General features: G+C 40.1%; 1 protein-coding gene across 3 annotated transcripts in view; it reads right to left on the bottom strand.

Annotated features, from left to right (window-relative positions):
* SOBP (sine oculis binding protein homolog) overlaps positions 1–22509 on the bottom strand; it is a 158071-nt gene that overhangs the window by 99393 nt on the left and 36169 nt on the right. For all 3 annotated transcript variants that reach the window (XM_060283785.1, XM_030882911.2, XM_030882912.2), the window contains exon 4: positions 16026–16177. In XM_060283785.1, the coding sequence (XP_060139768.1) occupies positions 16026–16177 (152 nt within the window). The remainder of the gene's footprint in view (positions 1–16025; positions 16178–22509) is intronic.

The following is a 22509-nucleotide window of genomic DNA, read 5'->3' as shown; positions in this document are numbered from 1 at the left end:
AACCCAAGGACCAAATGATGTCTAGTATTCCTATAAAGTCTGTAATGTTTTAAAGTGTTAAAACATAATGTGGGAATTACAGTAAGGGTTATACAGTTGTTTTTTAATGTGTGGCATGTGGAACACTCATTCCTGACTCACATCCTTCTTTCCTGCCTCACCATCCTTAGCTTTGTTCCTAGCCATACCATTTCCTGAATTTACATTTTGGTCTCCATCCTCACGTGTGCTCACTTGTGCCCACAGCCTGGCCCCTGGGCTGGAGAAGTCACCGTCTGGTCCCCCGTTCTTCTTACCCACATCTGTTCCAGCCCACCTCACACCATATCATCTGTTTACTTCTCAGTCTCACCTACTCAACTATGAGAGTCTTAGAGGCAGAGACCTCTCCTTATTTGTCTTTGTCTCCCCAGCCACGAAGCAATGCCCAGCCTGCTGTGGACACCGCATAAACGAGTAAGGGAATAAACGTGCGGCATGAAGTCAATTTCCACGCAAGCACAGGAAAACGCACACACTCAGGCAGACATTCTTCTGAGCAGAAACCACGTCTCAGATTTCTGTGTTCCATGGCACCCAGCCCTGAGACAGGTCCAGCCTCGGAGAAGCTAACTGAGCTGCTAGTTCATTCACTGGCTGCACAGACACGATCTGTACCCAAATCCCTGAGCTTCTTTCCGGCCTTTTACTTCCGCAACCTAGGCCAGTATTGTGGCCCAGGCCAAGAGTGCTGGGCCCCACTGTTCCTGGTCTTGCTGGCAGCAGCCCCTGGGAAGGGGCTGAGTGACAGAGGGAGTTATTTCAGGACCCACGACCAAGATGGAAGCAACCAACTTTCTTCCTGTCCCCACTAGGAGGAAGCTGGGCCTTCCAGGTGTGGAGAGGAGGAGCCCCATGGGTGCGGGGCTAACCAGGAGTGAGTGAGGCTCATCTCCCCACTTCTCATGCCCTGCACAGCTGGTGTAGAGCAACACGATGGTGGCTACCAGGCCCCGGATATGCCTGGAGAGTACACACGACGGAGGAAAACTGTAATAATCACTTTGATATAGGTTTTATTTAATACGTCTTCCTATCTCCCTACATACATAGGGAGAAAGAAACTGAGGTCCACATCACCATTATCAGCCCCTGACCAAGTATTCAGGTCCTGGGGTGTCAAACATCTCCTTATCCAGAGCTGAATTTCATAGTTATAAAGAATTAAATTTCACTGATATTTGCTAAGTGACAAATGGCTGCATTCAAAATGTAAAGGAAGTGAGCAAAAGGGCTTGAACGAGGAGGGGACTTCTGCTTGTGGGGAATGGAAATGTTAATCTCACCTCTGTTTACTTTGGGGCACTTTAATTTTCTTCTCTCATCACATTTAATACAAAACAATGCCCTAAATGAAACACGATAAGGCATCTAAACTTTTCATGCAACTCTTCCCAAATTTCTATTTAATTCTGGCTGTCTTGACTTAAGCTTCAATAAATACAAATAATTTCTATGAGCTCCGCCCCTGGCCTTGGGAGTATGCCTCTTCATAATTAATTCTCTGGAGTTTATCTGTTTTTAATTTACTCTTTACGTCAACTTTAATGCTCTGGAATTTGGGAAGCCAATATTCTTTTTTTACTTATTAAACAATTCAGGATACAGGAAAATGAAAATTATATCTTTGGTACGGGGCTCTCTCTGGTGCTAACAGGCTATAAGACTGGGGATTCTTTTTTTTTTAAATCAGTGTTGACTCGCTAATCAGGTTCAAAGTTTCACTAGATTTACAGCAGTGATGTCCACTGCCTTCACATTTGATTCACACATTCCTTATACTCTATGTACTCTCAGTGGTACCACTTTAACCAGAAGTAAGAAGTCAAACTAAATCATGGACCTGGGATGTGAGTCTACCTTCTCTTCCTTCCATTCACCTGACATAGTCTAAATCACCCCTTCCCTGGAGCACGCCTCATCAGCTGTGCAGTGCAATACAAAGGGGGAGATGTTTTCCCACCCTAGAAACTCATCAACTTGAACCCTGAAGCATGACATCTGAATACCTCACTGCAAGAGCAGAGGCAGCTCACAACTGCTATACACGATCATTAACAACCTGCTTGCATTTCCAGGGCTGCCTCGGTGGATTAATATATGCACCATGTATTAAACCATCTGCCACGAAGTTTGACCCAGTCTCTCTCCATGGTGGCCAACTGCAAAGGTTACCTCTGAGTGTTAAGAGGCAGGGTACACTTTCATCACATTTATCGGTACTAATTCTTAGTTTTATTATTGGTTCTTTTGTCCTCAACAGAATACCTTTTCAGGCTCTTGTGTCTCATATTTGTATAGCCTGGAGTCTAATGAAAATATATTTAATCCTCTATGTCAACTCTTTTAAAGTTCAGCATTAACCTTTCATAAAAATCAGGTTAAAGAAGAATGAACTTCACATTTCCTGGGAAGATGGGACAAAGTTTGATTATCAGCATATAGCCCGATGTACTTTTGTCCACTTTAAAAAATTGTCTTTAAGGCAGTGAAACATTTCAAAGTTTTTTGTTTTTTTTTTTTTTGGTTTTGTTTTTTTAAGTCTAGGTCAGGAACAAAATTGAGCCCCCTTCACACAGGACCAAGTTCCCCTCTCCGGAGATGCTGAGAGACAGCCCATATCAGGGAGTATGGAGATTGAAACTTTTTGCTTCCTTATGCTAGCTGGCAGCTCAGTGAATGGAACTGCATCTGATGTCAGGTTAGCTCATTATATTTATATATTTGCAGAGCAGGGGGTTTTGGGGGTAGTGGGGGCAGGGGGAGAGGGGAGATATTCCTCTGTGGTTTTTCAAATGAAAGCAACTTAGAGAAAATAACAAAATTCTCCTCCTTCCTGACATCTACTTCCAAATAAGCAATCAGTATATTAAGTGACACTACTCTTAATAATAACCCCCTGGGATGGTATGCTATTAATTTAACTGTACTCTGAGGAATAGCATCCGTTCCTTACCTAGGTTCTTAATCCAAGGCAAGGCTTTATTCCTTGCCTTCAGTTATTTATTTTCCTCAAGGGTCCCTTCACAGGGAGTCAGCCAAACTCTAAGTGAATTACTTGGATTTTTGAAAATCCAAATCTACCTTACTTTTTGCAAGGCCGTATTTGGCCATTTTTTAGTTAGGTTTATATTGAACGTTAACTCAAGACACAAGTACTATCTTTTTCCTCAGAGGAGGCTTCTCAAATGGTGACCCTACAAACTCTGTATTGTTTTGTGATTCTTCAGAGTCTGACTTCTCTCAAAATTATGATAACAGAAGCTCACCCATCTAAAATCCAGGAATTTTCTGTGTAGGTATACGTGTATGCCCCTGCACTGCAGGCGCAGAGCAATACACTTGGGGGATTGCATCCTTAAGCACTCATGGGTACCCTCAAAAAAGGCTGAAGCCCCTCCCAGCCAGTGATTTCGCAGTTCTCAGGTATGTTTACAATTTTTAATAACAGTAACATCGTAATTTATTTCCTTCATGTGCTTTGGACCTTCTGATTCATGGCACTTAAGCTTCTCAAATTTGCTTCAGCTGATTTTTCTTGGAGATTCTTGGAGATTCAAATCACCATTTCAGTTGCAGCGAATCCCTATGAAAACTGTTTTGCATCAAAAATATAGGACAGGGAAGCCCAACTCTCCACATACTATGTCTTTCTCTCTCACTGCTTTCTGATCTCCTTAGAGCACAGTTTCTGATACCCAAGGTACATAAACACACTGTGTGTTTTCACCATCTCTGGTTGCTTTTTGAAATGTCATCTTTTTGCCCTCTCCATTCCCCACTGGTCTTTAACATGTCTTCTGAGTTTCTGGAGACAGATTTTTCACTTTTCTAAAGGATGCCTTTTTAGTACTAATAAAACTTTCATACTTGTCTGCTTAATCACGCCAGCTTTACTGTCCCTTTTTTTACTTTTTTGTTTTTGGCTCAGAGGTATATGAACCATCTGTGCCTCGAAAACAGTTTGCTTAAATAGCCTCCAGGCAGATTTTATGGTTTTTAAGTTTTTTACTTTAACCTTCAGCCTGCTGTTAGCCATTTTCATCACAGTTTTAAAATCAGCCTCTTTTGGAAATGACTGTCACTATACGTAGTTTTCAGAAGTTACTGGAACTGGAAAGGGGGGCACTGACTCCAGCTGAACTGCACTGTGGTTTCCATTCACAGTCATCTGAGGCAGGTGCAGGTATGGTTAAGCTTGATAAGGGTCATCTCCTCCATCTGGCATCCTGAAGAGTGATGGAGACCCCTTTCATTTAGAAGAGCCATGTCCATATCACCCAGTTAAAACCCAGGAATATTCAATCTGATTTACTTACCTGCCTTTTTATTTATCACCACATGCCTATGACTTTGTCATTCTGATCCTAGGCACTCAATGAAATACCAGGCTGAAACAAAGAATCCAAAGAAAGGGCAGAGATTCCTCCCTTCCCGCCACACCAGTGTGCCGTGAGAAGCGCCCTCTGTTCGCATGCCAGAAGACGTGCTGCTCTGTTTCCATTTTATCACAGTTGTCTGGTCTGGGGACCAGCGTGTCAATAAGCATTCTTCTTTGGTGGAGTATATCATCACCCAAACTTCCTGTCTGCCCTCACATTAATATTAACATAGCTCTATAGTTTCTTTCTATAACAAAACCACATCTCTGTCCACACTCAGCATCGTGGGGGCTTGGGGGGAAATCTTTCCATCTTAAAGTAGTTTACCCCATTTATTTTCAACCATCTAACAACATCTGTCAGACGATAATGACACTATTTCTCTCTCTCAAATCAGGGCATTTTTACCCAATCTTTTCTCTGTGGTCACTGTTGCTTTTCTGATACATTTGATAACTAAAAACACTTGGGTTCTTACTGTTATCATTATTTTTATTATTATTATTTGTTTACAAAATGCTTTTACCTCCAGGAGTTACAAGCTGTCAGTTTACTCCCTGCAATGAATTAGTACTAACGTGCTAACTCTGTAATTATGAAGTTGAGTGAAGAGTCAAGGAAGGCAGAGGCTAGCAGGCAAGGAACGAATCTCCAAAGGTCGGTAGAATGAATGAAAGAATGAATGAATGACTAAATGGACACACAGGCAATTGGATAAGTGAGATTATGGTTGTAGGGAATGTTCATTTGTTCCATTCTTTTCTTGTTTGCAGGTAAAATTCCATCCCTTCCCAAAGAACTTGAAATGAGCAAAGAAGGAGCAAATCAGGGCCAGGATTGGAAATCATGTTGCTGTGTTCTCAGCCCAATAAGCTCTTCCTTCCCCTCTTCCCCTACTTAACACACCTTCATCTCTCAGATTTCAGTTCAAGCACGACTTCCTCAGGGAAACTTTCAGATCTCCTGATTAGTCAAATCTCCCTATAAGAGGCCCTCACAGCACTGTGCCCACACCATCACAGCAATTGCCACAGTGGCAATTTCACGTCTGTGTTATTATTTAAATAAATAGCGGTCCCCCACTGGAGTGTAAGCTTCGTGAGGGCAGGAACCAGGAGTTTTTTTGTTGTTGTTTTTTGCCACTATAGTTCCAATGACTAGCGCAGTGTCTGGCACATAGTAGCTGCTTGACAAATATTTGTTGAATTAATTAATTAATTACTGTGAAAGCTGCAGCCTCCAAGGTCTCTGCTGTTTGGCCACCTGAACTTGATGTATTCAGCCTCAGACTAAACCACAATTTGTTTGAGCACTCTCCTTTCCCTCCTGTTTAGCAGACACAGTTTTCAGCCACACAGAAAGTGCCTTAAATGTGGGCGAGCAGGCTAACTCTTGATGGGGAACAGTAGCCTCATCCCATCACCCATCTAGTCCCAGGCATCTGCCTCCCCACATCCAATATGGTCCTTGGCCAACATCTCCCAAGCCACTTACACTGATGAAACTACATGCTGGGTTATCTGCTGTTCTAACTGCACCCTTGTTCCTCTTCCTAAATGAGTATATCTAACAGCTAACTACAATCCCTTTGTCTTAGCTCTGTGCAATCTCATGTTCTATAGACTCCAAAAAGAATAGAAAGAGTCAGCACTTTGGTCCTGGCACTAAAACCAACATTCTAATTATCGGGTTTGTCAAAGCAGCTGGTCCTGGGTAGAAGAGGTAGTTCATCTAAGGGCCCTATGATGAATGTTAACCACGTTTTTATCTTTCAATCCACACATGGGTTTCAAAGTCCTTCCACATGACAAAAGTCGATGGGCATGACACATTCACTGTGTAAAGAATTCAACCTCATGAGATCACCTCTCCTCTCTAGTGGGCATTTGCTGGTACCTACCGTCAGCCATCACTCTGACCTCTTCCTTGTTTAAACACTTTCCAGATTTTCATGCTGGTAGCTTCTCTTCCCCCATGCAGCTTCCCATGGGCTTTAGAGGAAAATGAGCCCAACTCCAATGTCAGAAGGAAGCCCTGATTGGCTCAGGCTAATTCAAACATCCATTGCCCTGGTCATATGCCAAATTCAGGCATGAGCATGTGATCTAAGCACAGACAATGAGTGTGAATTTCAAGACTCCTGCTCGGAATGCTAGGGCACAGGCACTCTGTCTTCTATTGGATGTGAACAAGGAGGCATATAGCCCTGATTGCTGCTAGCAGCCGCCCCATGGCCTCTGGGGAGCTTGCATTATAACATGGCCAACACTCTATACAGAAGAATACAGAGATGGGAAGAAAAAAGACCATGATAAGATCACTGCACTGCAGGACCAACCTACCCTGAAGCATACTGTAGCTTAGGACTCTACAGTTTCATCAGATAAAAGATGCGTTTCATTGATTAAATCAGTTTGAGTTGGATCTTCTGTTATTTGCGTTAAAAATCCTGATACACCCTAAAAGTACATAATCACCAAATTAGGTCTACTCTTAGAATAAAATAAACTTTAGAGTGATTTAATCCAAAGATGGCCCCTTCAAAGTTACCATCTCCTTTGCCTCATGCTACTTTGAGGGGTAGAGCTTGAGAAGACCAGCATATGCTATAGGTCTCCCAGAGCAAGAGCTGGGTTCTCCGTGGAGCTTGAGTTTGCCTCCTGAGGCCTAAACCTCCCCACTAGGTTGGAAGCAAGCTCTGTCAACCCTACAGAAAGAAAATTGCTGTGTCAGAACATTTAACCAGCAACGTCCATCCTCCGTTCATTTCTTCCCACAGTTTGCCGAAAGAAAGAAAGAAAGAAAGAAAAAGAAACCTAAATTGGTTCAACATACTTTTGCTACTGGGAAATGTTTCATAACTACCAATGAATAATTCAGTGAATATGATATTTTTAGTTTTCTATTGCCAGACACACCCAACTTTGATGGGAATGCTGTTGCCTTTCTTACTCTCCAAATCCCCTTTCCATCCAGGATCTTAAACGTATTATGACAGAGATCCAATCAACAACAAAAATCAGGTCATGTCACGTACCCTACTCAACACCTCCAAATAGCTGCCGTCACACTTAGAATGAAATCCGAACTATTACCTCTCCAGCCTGCATGATCTGGCCCCTAACCACCTTGGTCATTCAACTCCAGACACTCTGACCTTCTTGCTGTTGCTCAGAAATGCCCAGCCTGTTCCTGCCTGAGGACCTCTGCCTTTCACTTGCTCCCCCTCCTCTCTGGAACCCTCTGCTACAAGCTCTTCACTTGACTAGCTCCCTCACTTCATTCTGTCCCTACCCACACATCACCTCCTCAAAGATAACTTCTGTGACCATCAGATACAAAACAGCACCTCGTCACTAGCCATCCCCTCACCCTGCTTTTTCTTCATAGCATTTATCACTACCTGAAATTGTGTTAGATGTATACATATTTTTAACCTGTATATTATCCATCTTCCTTAGAGAATGGAATGCAAGTCCCTTTAAGGCAGGGATTTTTCTCTTGTTCAAGGATGTGTCCACGAAACCTAAAACAGTACCTAGCACATTATAAGAGCTTAATATATCTTTTCACTTTATTTTCTAAGAATGAATGGATGAATAAGTAACAAGGTTTTTTTTTTTCTCTCTCTTAAAAACAAACAAAAGAGCAGCACAGAGGCACTCATCTCTGGTTGGACAAATCCCCCTTGTCTTTAGCTACTTGCCCAGCTTTATCTCACCTACTCCTGGGTCTCTGTATCTCTAAATCCTTTAAAACCAACAACTTAAATTGCTCCAGCTTATGACACATACAATCCTACAAATGACCACAGAAAGGGTCAGGGCCTTCAAAGGTTCTTCTTATAAAGAGTTGGATGTGCAGTCACAGAACTGCTCGCCATATTTTAAGTAATATGAAGTCATTCTATCAGAACGGAATACAAGATAACACATCATTTATTGGATCCATATAGAAATCACCACTTTATCACGGAATGTTTGGCAGAGGCCTGTGAAGCAGACTAGCAGTCATCATACCTCAAAACTCCTATTCCACACTGAACCCCCAAAATATACTTATTGGGGTAGAAGCCTGCTCTCTTGATACTAATGAGCTAGTTAAGAAAGTGAAACACTCAGTTTAAGTTTGTGTGACAAAAATTGGATGCAAAGTCTTTCATTTATGTCATAAATTCTACTATCTCTGTGGAAAAAAATAATAATTTCAAAGTCAAGGCAGTTGTTTTTCCACAGTCAAAAGTGGTTAAATACTTTTAAATACATTTCAACATATTTATGAAGGAATTTTTCTACATGCTTCCAAAGCTCTCTCATAAATCAGTGTAATGTTTCCAAGGCACATTTGGAAGTAAAAAATATATATCTCCTAACTGTATTTTCTTCTATTAGAAGATGAGTTAAGCAGAAAATATATTAATATCTGAATTTATAATAGGAGAGGTTAACCCTTAACCACAGCAAACTAATGAGGAATATTTTACCACAGAAGGATTAATCAGGGCTCTTTTAACACTATGCAATTTGACATTTTAAGGACTTAATCAAGAAAGAATTTTCTTCACCTATTTGCTTTTCATCATCAGGATGCCTTACAAAGACAACACATGTCAAGCTCACCATTCTCAAGCTTAATCTCACTGCCTTAAGAAAATGTTAATTTAATTAATATTCCACAGCTTTTACAAATAGTTCTCACAGAAGTAACGCTACTACACTTATGTCATCTCCGGGCCAAATTCAGCTCAAACATGCAGAAAATATCAATATAGATGTGGTGCGCTCCAAAGGCTGGACCTGACTAACCCTCTGTTAGCAATGAGACAACAACACAAATTCTGGGAGGTTGTGATTCCTGGACACTGGCTTCTATCTCCAGCCGTTGATTATCTCTATCTTTGTTAAAGACTACAGGAGTTTCATTTAACTAGAGTGCTCAGTAAATTGCACAGAGTTCAAGCATCTTTTATGGATTCATTAAACCATTGATCTGCCTTCTAGAGCTTGTAGTAGTGCCCCGCTCTGGCCCACAGCCTGTGTTTACAGAGAATGCAACAGACTGGCTTTGTAACCTCCAAAGGCAGTCTGTCAGGAGACATTAGATTCCGCTGTGTGCATGGCCACCCTATGAGTGGATTGTAACTTAGGGAATTTCCCATTCTCAGTCTGAGCGGCTGGGGCAGAAATTAAGTGGCCTTCTGTAGCAAGATTTTCTTTATTCCTTCCTAATCTGCGATAATAAGAACAAAGAGCAAAGAGCCCAAGGAACAAAGAATTGCACTTGGCTTGCCCAGTTCACACTTTTGCTTATGTGTACAAAAGCTATCCAGAGGTACTGAGATGGGGGAGAAATAAAAATAAACACGAGCGTGCCTATAGTTTGCATCTCCTGCATATGGCCCTCTTGGGTGTACTAGGTTTTATGACCAGACATTGAAAAAGTATATGAGAGAAATTCTGGACTCAAGCTACTATCTTAAAATATCTCATAGCAAGCCACCTGGCCTGTCTTATGCATGCACTTTTTTAGACAGTTAACATTTTTAACAAAGCATTTGAATTAACAGAGCATAACTACAATCCCACGAAAATGCACAATCATCTCTCTTGGTTTATCTAGACAGTGCACTAAGCACTCTTAGAAACTCCTCTCTCCTCTAGTCATTACTAGTAAGGTCTCATGACACCTTCCTTTTAAAATCAGGCACAAAGAGACTCTGTGCTGCACGTAGCTTATGACTGGAGAAGCACATGAAAATGACCCGTTAGATAATTCTTTAAAAGCTCATTCTTCAGATAAACCTGAACACTGTTAGCAGCAAGGTGAGAAAGTCGGCAAGACAATGACTGGATCAATAAGGAGAATGCAGGTCCCAGATAACTAGATCCCTTCCTGATCACCTGTTTCCCTGAACTGCCCACTACCCAGACAGACACTGGACTATGAACTGGAAGCAAGCACATTCATCACTCTGCAGCCCAGTCACCAGAGCACAATGCGGCTGATGCAATCTGACACTGTGCTTAATGTTAAAAGGGAGCGTGCCTTTGAGATGGATTGGATAATTACCGGCAGTTCAGATGAGAAAAACTTGCTTTAAGTGTATAGCAGGAGCTATCACCGGGATGGCCAGAGACTGACCGAAATTAACATTCAAGCATCTATGTCAATAGCCCTGTGTATTGCTCTCCAGGTGACCAGATTCAGATCTATGAAAAGTACTCCCTCTTCCTTCTGCTCATTGGAAAGAAATAGTATTGGGGCTTGAAGCTATTTGGAGTTTTAATCATCTCTTCACATTTAATCTAAAATATCTACTGTTACTCAGAAGTTGACATCTATTCTGGGTAACAGATTAAACTTATTTCTCTGTTTCCCCCACAACCTCCCCAAATGTAGCCCATTCAAAACTAGACGTGGCTGCTATTCCTTTCTTTCAGTACAAACTCGCTTGCCCCATTCTGTTTGTGTTCTGGGAATTCCTTAGACTAGTGTTTCCCAAGTGGTGGTCAAGTGTTCTGGTAAACACAAGATCACATGCCTCTCCCCCAGGCTTCTGATCGATGGCTTCCTAGGGCATTGTGTCCCACCTGGCCTGCAGAAGCTCTGTCCTGGGACACTTTCTGCCTTTCTTCAAGAGCCCAGGCATCACTTTAACCTGACCTGCATCTTATTTCTCTGGCCAGAATTCTCCTGTTCTACCCCCCACCCTGAATTTGTAAGGACTAACACCGTCCCTCCCCTCTGCTGGTGCTTTTTTCATAGGTTCTCATTTGCAGCAGCTCATCAACATTCCATCCCATATTTCAAAATATGAGAGAACAAGAAAACAGGTGGGTTTGTTGTTCTTTCCCCAAAGCTTCCAGAGGACACCCCTGTTTGCTGCAACCAAAAGGGAACTAACTCAGCCACTGGCCTGCAGATTAAAGGCAGAGGCCATGCTATGTGCAGGCAGTGGGCAGGCTTGCAGCACAGACACTGCAGAAGCAAAGCAATCATCCCCCAGGGCAGGGTGAAGGTAGACAGACCCAACAGGCTCACTGGCACCCCATAAAATCACGGTGAATCCACAGGAAGAAATCCAGTGCTCCCTAAGCATTCCTGTCAATCAAGAATATTTGCAAACAACTGGCAAAAGCAAGTCTGTGGCTTGAGCTTCAGGCAGTCAGGGGACATTAATTACAAGTAATTTAATGTCCTTCCCTAAACCTTCATGAATGATAGCCATTTTGCAAATTAAATCTTGCAGGTGTTTAAAGGAAAAAAAGTAGACAGGTTAATCACAAGATTAACAAGGCAATTGTTACACATTTCTTTTGCACTAGTAGGTTCTGTAATGAAGTTTGAAACTGAGAATCTTCCCCAGGATATAGTCAAGTTTAATAAAAAGACCAATAGTCTAAATAAAATGTAACTCCAAATAATATGATGATACATGCTGTGTATCCAGGGATATAGTTTGAAAGTAAAGGAAATGCTTATTAGACAATATTCCCCTCGTTGAACATTTGTTATTATTATCATGATTGTTAGATCTTAATGGTATCATCTGCAAATGTTGTTTCTATCTATATAACCTTTTTATTTTTAATTCATCCTTATCTATTATCTACATAGGTTTCTTTCCCCTATAGTCTGTGGAGGAACAGCAACACTGTGATATTGAAGAAGTATTTCCATCTATTCTTGTCTCAAGTTATGGAAAAACTAGAACGAGGAAGCAAACTTTGGTACTGTTAGGAATTTGTGTCTATTATTAAAGTATCAATGCCACTAATCCACAAAGAACACTATAAATTTGGTATCTGAACAAGGAAAGAAAACAACCATTCTTTACATTGCCTGCGTTCGACACCTGTCTTGAATTTTGATTTCTTGCTTGATTTGTGGCCATCCGTTTAGACAACAGGATATTTCCTGTGCAGAAGGAAAAAGATCAAACACAGGATATTTGGAAATGACTACTATTTGTGACCTTGTTTGTTACTCTTGTTTTAAGTGGGATAATGGTTACAAGGCATCACTCCCTTAGGAAAAAATATTTTTGTGTCTGTTATTGTGCAGAGTAAAACCGGTATTAGTTGGACTAAACACTTCAGCATCTCTTGCAAAACCACTAAGGAGTTCACAACTTTCCAACTCCTAGGCAAATCACTAGGTTAGAAATGTTCTCAAGTTCTTCTCTACTTGTGGCCTCAAGAAGGGGCTGGGAAGAGAATGAGCTATTAGGTCCCTGAAAAGTCTCCAGTGCATTAAGTAATGAGACTGACATCCCATTGTTCGGCTGATGCCATAGACTACAAAAGTATTTTTCTTACCCGTTGTTTCAAACACTTTTGAGTCAGCAATTGGACCTGATGGGGATAAGGATTCTACGAAATATGATTATGAATTAATACTGTACACTTCTTAGAGCCAACATCCTGAATTGTGTACGCTAGTAGTTAGGTTCCTTAAATGAAGACAGCTGTGACTCACAGTTCTAGCAGAAGTATTCTGAAGAAAGCGTACATACTTACAGTAATCCAAACTACTCTTCGAATTAAATTTTAAATTGGTTTAAAGATATAACCTATATGGCATAAAAGGTTAACTTGGCTTCAGTCCATCCCACCTTACTTCACAGCACCAGGGTTTAGGAGAGAGGGATGTGACATTCTTAACCTACTCCATCAAACAAACACAGAGACCTCTGGAAAAAGGTTTGAGAAGCAAATGAAATTTAAAGAGCCAGTTTTCAGTGGGCCTTCATTTTGAGAGCTGGGCTATTTTTGTCCTTGTTTTTAGCAGAAAAGCAGTTCCTGCCTCTATCCCCGAGCATTTGTGACGAGGACAGCAGGGGAAGCACAGGCACAGCTGTACAAATTACATTCACAAATGCAGGTGTTCCTCAGACACAAAACAGAGGTCAGCTGAATACTGCTCCTAATTAGCTACCTTTTCTACTAGGATTTTTCTTTGTAAAGTTATGCATGCGATTTGGGTTCAACTTAGAGACCATTTTTAGATCCCAGCATGCTATCCACCAAGAAGCGGGCTGTCATTATAAAGCATAATTTACAGCATAGTTAATTTTACATGTTTTTTTAGATTCTACATTATACCTAAGGCAAAATTCTGTTCTGCATACACATTATTCACTGTTTTCCATCCAGTTCTCATTATTTAAAATTGTAGAATTTAGCCAGAAAATCTTTTAGGTAGGGATGGGAAGAATTCTGCCCTCTTTCTAAGATTAAGAAAGTCCACAGTTTTAATAATGAGGACTAAAGACTTTGTCAAATGATACAAGAACAGAAGTAGCTATTTGCTATTGTCTTCAGTGGGGAACACCCTGGGGCTTATTACAGCACTTCTTAGAAATGGCAGGATGGAGACTGGTATCTAATACAATCCATTAGGAAACCCAAGCCCTAAATGAAATGACCACAAAATCCTATCAGTTAACAGAAATGCAGCAGCTGTACATGTTTATTGTAATACAATAGGATATTGTTGCAGAGATAACACTCTTAAAATTAAAAAAAAAAAAAGAATCCAGCAAGCGATGTGACCAGTTTATTTCTCTATCTGAAAAACGAGAATGTCTAGTGTGGCAGAGCTTTGGAATACATAAATAAGCATGAAGATTGCAGAGAAGACAGGTATTGTATGTACACTAATGGGCTGCTGGGATCAGCTGTCAAAGTCACTGGCTAAACTTCAAGCCACTGCGGCTCCCAGGTTTTGCAGGATGTTCAAAGAACTACCCCAATAACTCCTTGCAGGAAGTGAAAAGTAATGGTCTTTCTCCCCTTGCTGACTTTACCTACTATAAGTATTCCAAATACTAATTCCTATCTTGGCTCCCAGTTATCTATTTTGCAAAACTGTATGCTGTGGAAGTTTAAACTCAGTTTGACCTTAAACTTTATAATCACAAATATGTACACATTGTATATATGATATATATTATACATATATATTATTATGAACTGCTTTTTCAAACTGAATCAGGTGCCTTTCATCAAAGGCTTAAAAAGTTGGATCACTATGCAAAGTGTAACATGTATCACAGGGATTGTGACAAATTCATCTTGCTTGATTTTATTCACTACAGGCAGTCCATCAAGATTCAGACACATAACCCTTCAGAATCATAAAGAAACAAAAACCCCTGTTCTATAGCCATCTTCTGGGATGGAATGCAAAGTATTTTGTTGTGGTAAGTAAGGCTTTGAAGATGAAAGCACTGGGTCCACTCTTGTGATTGTTACCCCAGTGCTCAGCATTAAAAACGGGAGCCCCAGGGTCTCAGAGATCATTTTAATCCCCCTATATTAAAACAAAACGTGTCTCCCATGCGTTGCTCTAACTACCCTCCTCTGAAGCTTCACCGGCCCCTCCCAAGGGAAAGTGAACTGTTGACTGTCCCAAAAGAATTCCAGACAATTTCCTTACTTGCCTCCCTGTTCCAGTGAAGATTATGAGCCTAATTCTTAGAGACTGCTCCTAAAATTCCACCCCGCTGAATTCTGCAGCCTAATTCTTTCGGCATTATGTTTTTTGGCAGAATAATGTGACCCAAATTTGCAGTAGATAATTTGCTGCAACAGTGCTTCTTGCAATGCAGTGAGCACAAAATTAGCATTTCAGGATTACAAATAAGACTTTAAAAAAGTAGCAATTGTTTGCTTCAAAGAAGGACAGATTTTGATCTTATATTATGGAAATGGAACTGCTTAGCAAAATGTGGATGATTTTATGAATTAAGGAAAATTTACAGATCAATGGAAAATAATCAAGAACTAGCAATTTATTTCAGTAATTGGTGGCAAAATGCAATAGCGGTTCTTAAAAGATTAAGAAATTAGCTGTGTGTGTATGTGTGTGTTGATTGTAAAGACATCATGCATTCCATTTCCCGTCAATGGTGGCTAATGCTATTCTAAAAGGACATTTTTATATCTGAGATGTCTTAAAACAAATAAAACAAAACAAACAAAGAAACCATAACTATGGCTGTTCCTGTGTTCATCCACCATGATTCTCACAAACGCTTGGCTGTGTGAGCAAGGTTGGTTCATGTATTCATTATTTCATCTTCTCTCAATATCAATCAACTTTAATGTAAGGTGTCAAGAAAGACTTGACATTTTTCTTGATTAGAATTTGTGGATCAGATTTTGGAAAGAGCTAGAGCAATATTCGCAATGGGAACAAGTATAAAACTGAGTGGACTAAAGCTTTCTGGCCATGCTTCTGTGGCTAGTTTCTCAGCCTTGATAAGAAATCTCTACCACTTATCTTTCATGGACCCTAGTCTAGTACTCTACTGCTGGAGAGACACTGTAACTTAGGATACCAGCTGCGACCACCATGTCCTCATCAGATTCATTCACCCTCTCAGAATTCAAACACCAAGACAAGAGAAACTGAAGGGCAGGTTACACATTAGAAGAGGGTTCCTTATTCCAGAAGGTTAAGCATGACAGAGAAAGAGAACAGACAAAACAGAAAGAATAAAAGTACGGGGTGCGCACTGATTTCGGCTAGAAGCTAAGAGGCGCATGCGCACAGGGTGGTGAGGCCTGAGTGGGCCGCCTCTCTCTACGGTGCTCTTACCTTATTTCTCTTGAAGTAGGCTCGTCGGCAGGCCGCAAAGCACTTCTCGCTGCAGAAGCTTTTCACCTCACTTCCCATACTCAGGGAATAGCGCTTGATTCCCACTTTCTGGCACCAGGCACACATTATTTGTACATTTGACACATCATCTTCTATAATAAAAGTATAAGAAAAATGTTCATATCAGAAGCAAACATCCCTTCAAACTTAGACACACCCTGAACCTCACAGAGCTACTTGAGGTCTGTTCTTAATTTCAGTATCTCACCACTTTCTGACCTAGTAGATAGCCAGCTCTTGGTGGGAAGACTCAGTGCTTTTTTCTTTTTCTTTCCTTTCTTTTTTTTTTTTTTTTTTGGTTGTCTCCTAAGTTTCCAAAAGACATCATTTATTTAAAAACCAGAGCATGACTGCAGAGCCATGAGGATTCCTTGCACTTGGTATCCTGCTACAAATGCTTATTCTGCCTGGTTAAACCAGGCTCAGTACTAATGAAGCTTGTAAAGAGACCCATATCTTCAAAGGTACTGCTGACAGCCTACAAGATTCACACTGGGTGGGTTGCCCAGTGCTAACCTACAAATGTGATGCCCTCATGTGAACTTGGACAGTTAGGAGCCAGGCTCAATCTTGACCTGTTCCCTATTACTGTTACATGAAAGGGGGTGTTGTTTACTCCTGCAATATAATGGTTCCCGAGTGATACAGTTTCTCAAAGAAAGGAAAGATGTGAGTGGCCATCTTCTCACGATGAAAAGGCACCATCCTGGCTCACACAACAGTCTGCTGTGATACAGCCTTCCCACACTGCTGTCCTCGGGGAGGCGCAGGCCTGATTTAAATTCCCCTCCTTGTGATATGGTTCGTGGTCCCTGGATGGAGGAATGGTAATGGGGGTGTCAGCCATGAGGCCTGAGGTCACACATCTGCCCAGATCATTCTCAGCCAGACTGGTGGTCCTTGTAGCTCCTGTAGCACCTGCCACCCATGTCATGGGAATGCTCAGAATAATGTTAGGTGGTATGCAGATATTTTCAATATTTAAACTACTGTATTTCTTTTCCTTTGTAAGAGAAAAAAACAAATTTTACTAGCACAACAAGCCCAGGATATCACAAATACTACTGCTTAAAACAAAGAAAGGCTTTTAAAGTGAGTCAGTTAATAAAATATATTGAGGAAATCATAGTGCAGGTGGTAAGATGCTGTAACAAAAATGTGATGGTGATATTCAAATGACTGAAGTCTGGGAAACAGTGGTCTCTTTACAGGGAGTGACTGTAGGAGAGACTACAAGTAGAAGTCTAAGAAATATTTTCTTGCTGCCTCCTAGGGGCTTTCACTATATCTTACGTTTTCTCAGTCTTCCCCATTGACTCTGTGTGTGTGTGTGTGTGTGTGTGTGTGTGTGTGTGTGTGTGTGTGTGTGTGTGTGTGTGTGTGTATGACTGATTGCCACTATTAGGTGCATCTCTTCCTCCTTTATCAATTTTTTTTGTACTGACCCAGACTCATGCTCCAGACATGACTGGTAATCATAAAATCCCCAATAAGCTCTGGTATACTGTTGTCTGATTTCTGAATAAAATCCCCCAAAGACTAATTGCTAAGCAAGGCCTGGTCCGTGAGTTGTTGACATATTCATGGTTCATAGAGTCTGTCATGCAATCATTCCATTTCCAGGGAAAAGATTTGGTTTGAGGCAGTGCGGTCATCAGCCTGCAAAATTAGAAGCAAACTAATTTGTAGTGCAGTGATAACGGCATTTTTTCCCCCTGAGTGTCATCACTCAGAACTATGTAAAGCATTTTATTTACCTTAATGGAATAAGTGTTGTCATTTTAATGATCATTTTTATTTCACAAATTACATGTTGTAATTTATTGTTAATTATCAAATGAGACAGTGTAAAAGGCAACCTTTGATGTTAATCAAACATTTTTGATAAAATAACTTTCTTTAAATGGAGTCATAACATGAATTCAAATGTCATACAATGATTGTGTTTAATAATTTATTCTATTCAAAAAAAAGATTTATTTATATTTTGTATGATTTCTAATATGGCATCTGTCTACATACAGACATTTTACATGGTATGAAAAATTAACAAGACTCTATAATTTACCTTAGAGTATGGAGGAGTTTTAAAAATTAAATTAGAAAGACTACATTTAGAAAATAATCATCTATCATTACTAAACTAACTAGCACTAATAGTTTCTATTTTCCCAATCCATTAGCTGCTTTAAAATCTTAAATTCCTGAAAAAGAATATGATACAGCAGAACTCTCACAAATGATCCGTTGGCAATAAGCTTGATTCTGGTGAAATCTGTAAGGAAAAAAAGATTTTATGGGGGAAATTATTTGGCCACAGAATTCAACGAGGAGACCCCACTTCCCAAGGATCCACTTTAGAACATGCATTAGGTTTCCCCTTTCGGTTTCTTCCTTTCAATAGTCTGCTTTGGGGGAAAAAAAATGTTAAGTGTTTTAGTCCTAGATCTTTAACTATCATAGACTAAAACTGAGATGACAGAGGGTGGAGAGCAAAGCTATAAGAAGACTGGGCAGCGGGCCTGAGCTCTGGCCTGGCCTGAAGGAATGATGCCTGGGGCAAAAAGGCCACTCACGGGTCTTTCTCCCGCTTTACTCCATCATCACCACACAGACCTACTTGTCTTTTTTTTAGGGGAGGCAAGGATAGTTTCTTACAACAGAGATAACAAATAAACAAAAAGTAGAATTTTAAAGCAGGTTATTTTTATAAATCATTTGTACTACAAAGTAACAAAACGGGAAGATGAGACAAAAGAAATTGCTTACTTTTGTATCTGGCAGTTGGAAAACTCTTAGGATGGTGGTTAGGATCTGCCTTGTTAAATAATTCAGTATCCCCATCCTTTTTTCATAAAATTCTGTTTCATAAAGGCAAACCCTTTAGAAAACTTCCATCAGATACCTCCTTTTCTGTCACCAAACTGCTATCAATAGCTAATGCTCCAAAGAAGCATCTGATAAAGGGATTGTTCCAAAAGTTCAAGAAAACATTTTCAGATATCTCAGATATTCTAGTCTTATAAAAGTCATTTTTATTAATATATTTAAGAAATTAAGAAAGAACTGTGATTATTAAAGTTAATTTTGTCAGCTAAAACTTAGCTCAAAATTCTGCCACCAGACATGAGATGGTGTCCCATCTTAAACAATATGACTGCACCCCTAGAAAAGTGAGCTCTTCTTAAGTGCTTAAAGCCAAGGGGATAGGTTCATTTCAACAACCGCATCTTTTTTTTTTTTAATCTGAAACCCAGGAATCAATAAAGAGCCCAGCCCTTTAGCTTTCTGAATCTTATCTGCTTTCAAAACTTTTTTATTTAAAAAATATTTCTTCAAACTAGGGAAAAACCTGATTTCTTATATTTAGGCAAAAGGTCCCGGCCATTAGAGATGATATTGCCTCAAAGAAAATTCACGTAACAGATCTTTCCTTACAGCCATTATTAGCCTGTGTATTTTTCATAATGAACAATGCAGCAACAAATGCAAAATGCTTACAGCATTATATCACATTCCCAAAGTGAACAGTTTATATAACATAATAAATTTTTCATATGATAATATCATATAAATATGCATCAGTCAAAATATGCATGTTTCAGTTAATCATGAAAAGTTTGTACCACCTCTTTTGGATTTAATTAAGCAAAATATTTAGGGCATTATCTTTCCAATCTAATGTTCAAAGAGCTATAGAACATTATTCCACTTTACACCCCAGAAGGAGAAATTTAGATTAATTACTCTGAGATAAAATCAAAATTGTATTTATTTATCATAGTGCAGAGAAGTATGAAGTCAAGCATTTGTGGAATGCCTTGCTGAAGCTGTTTGAGAGACTGCTTTATCTGGTGACTTAAAAATAAGGATGGCCATTCTAGGGGCATTTTAATTGGCTATGAACATGCATACTAGCTTACCTGACCAGAGCCCAAATAAAATCAGGTAGGCCTTAACGAACCCCAAGTGATTAAACTGTAGATTTACCACCCCTCTGTAACTTTCATGGGAATCCAAGACTGAGGAAAAAAGTCTGAAAGTATCTGCTGGTGATATTTCTCTCTTCCAACAGTTCCTAGAATGCACATGTCCAGATAATCATTTCAAGACTTGAATTATATGAGACAAGCTGCAAGACAATCTGAAGTGATTCCTGTGTGTTCTCCACGCCATGAGATGAAAGCACAGGTAACACTCTATCAATCTATTTGTTGAAGAAGGTATATTGAAGAACAGAATAAAGACATGGCCTGAAAGGCAGGCAAAAAACTAGGATTAAAGTTTGCTTTCTTTGCAGCCCTTCTTGTAATAATTGAATTCCAAAAACTTTAAGGCAGTCTGATTTAAAAGTCTCTATAGAGACTCTAATTTAAGAGTCCTATAGAAGCTTTTGTACAATTCCCTGTGTTCCAGAAATAAATATAAGGGAGACCCAGCGAAAATCTGGACCACTGAGTCAAAAGGAAAATAATGATACTTAGCCATTATTTACTATTTAATAGGTGCCAGGCACAGTGCTAAATTCTTTAAATCCATCACTTAGTCTTAATCACAGCCACTACCCCGCAGGCAGGCACTAACATTATCCCCATTGTGCAGATGGGGAAAGTGAGGTTTAGAGATTAAGTGATTTGCTCCAAATCACACAGCCAGTACAAACCAAAGCCAAGATGAAGCCCAGGGCATCTGGCTCTAGAGCCCAAGCTCTTGACCACTACACCTTAGAGACCACAGCCTTTCTAAATGGGTGAGATTATGCACCATCCACACAGACGTCCCTCCACAAAAAGGACTAAAAGGTGTCACAGACTCTGCTACTTACACAGCACACTGCTCCATGACACACTAATAGACAAAGAAAATGGAATCCAAATGGTCAAAAAGTCTTTGAGGAGACACCTGAAGTGTTAATCGATATTTGTTGACTGATTTTTTAAAAAACAAGTTAAAGGCCCACAGTGCAAACCTCTACTTCTTTATGACTATGATACTTGGATTTGCTGCAAACATTCTGTCTGAACTTTCACCAGCAAGTGCCACTTGAACATTAAATGATGAGACAGAACCAATACACCTGGATCTCAGGAAGCAGTCATTCTACTCACAGGAAAGCAATACTCTTCCCAGCTTTTTCTTTTGTAAGGGAGGGCAGTCACAGCAGGACATGAATAAGACTGACTTTCCATGTGGGTGAAGTGGGGAACCACTTACATGTGTAACTTCAAAGATGCCAATAAGAATATCCTAGCTTCAAAAAGTATCCTCAACTGCTCACAAAAATTTAATTCTACCATTAGAGAGTAATTTCCTGGGCTAAATATTTCTTATATCCTATTAAAACACAAATTCCCTGAAAGCAAGAAGGCTCGATATGTATTTGTCTATAGTGATTTATGCTTTAAAATGAGTGATTCTTTCTGAAGAACAAGTTTTCACAGAGAGTGATGAGAAGGGCTAAGGACAGGGCTCCAATGAGAAAGAGGAGGGCAGAGATGGGAGAGGCTAGGACAAAAGAAGCCTCTGGTCACTAATTTGCTAATGTCTAGCCCTGGGCATATAGGTAGAGCAAGCTGAGGGCTGCCAAGTAAAGGCAGAGTGGACAGAAAAACTACTGCCTGATCATACTGTAGCACAATGTCAGATATTTCCAGAATGACTTTTACATGTGAATTTAAAGCACCGTGGAAGTTGAAGGAGGTGGGAGGAATGGCATATCGCTAGGGATCTCTAGAAAAGAAAAGCAACAGGCAGATCCATTTATTACAGCTCAAGGGGGTGACTTTTTGTTAAGCAAATGAGGTAACAAATATATACTCCTTTGTGAACCTAAGTCACTATTATTTGAAAGACATTGTGATGGAGTATGGAGAGATGGAGACAGAGGAAACGGGTGAAAGTATTAATACTGCCCCTTCTAGTTGTGTGATGTGGGTAAGTCACTTAAGGGATAGTAATGCCCACCGTAACTCTAGCTGTGGTGAGGATCAATCCAGAGAAAGTAGACACATTCTTCATGTAAATGAGCCTTCCTTAGAATTACTGGCAATTAGAGCCATAAGAAAAGGGTAGGTGTCACAGCAAAGGAAAACATAAACAAGACGAAAAGACAACCCTCAGAATGGGAGAAAATATTTGCAAATGAAGCAACTGACAAAGGATTAATCTCCAAAATTTACAAGCAGCTCATGCAGCTCAATATCAAAAAAACAAACAACCCAATCCAAAAAATGGGCAGAAGACCTAAATAGACATTTCTCCAAAGAAGATATACAGATTGCCAACAAACACATGAAAGGATGCTCAACATCACTAATCACTAGAGAAATGCAAATCAAAACTACCATGAGGTATCACCTCACACCAGTCAGAATGGCCATCATCAAAAAATCTACAAACAATAAATGCTGGAGAGGGTGTGGAG

This window comes from Globicephala melas, chromosome 14 (assembly GCF_963455315.2).
Source record: "Globicephala melas chromosome 14, mGloMel1.2, whole genome shotgun sequence".
Classification (NCBI taxonomy): Eukaryota; Metazoa; Chordata; class Mammalia; order Artiodactyla; family Delphinidae; genus Globicephala; species Globicephala melas.
This window is presented reverse-complemented; position numbering and strand designations above follow the sequence as displayed.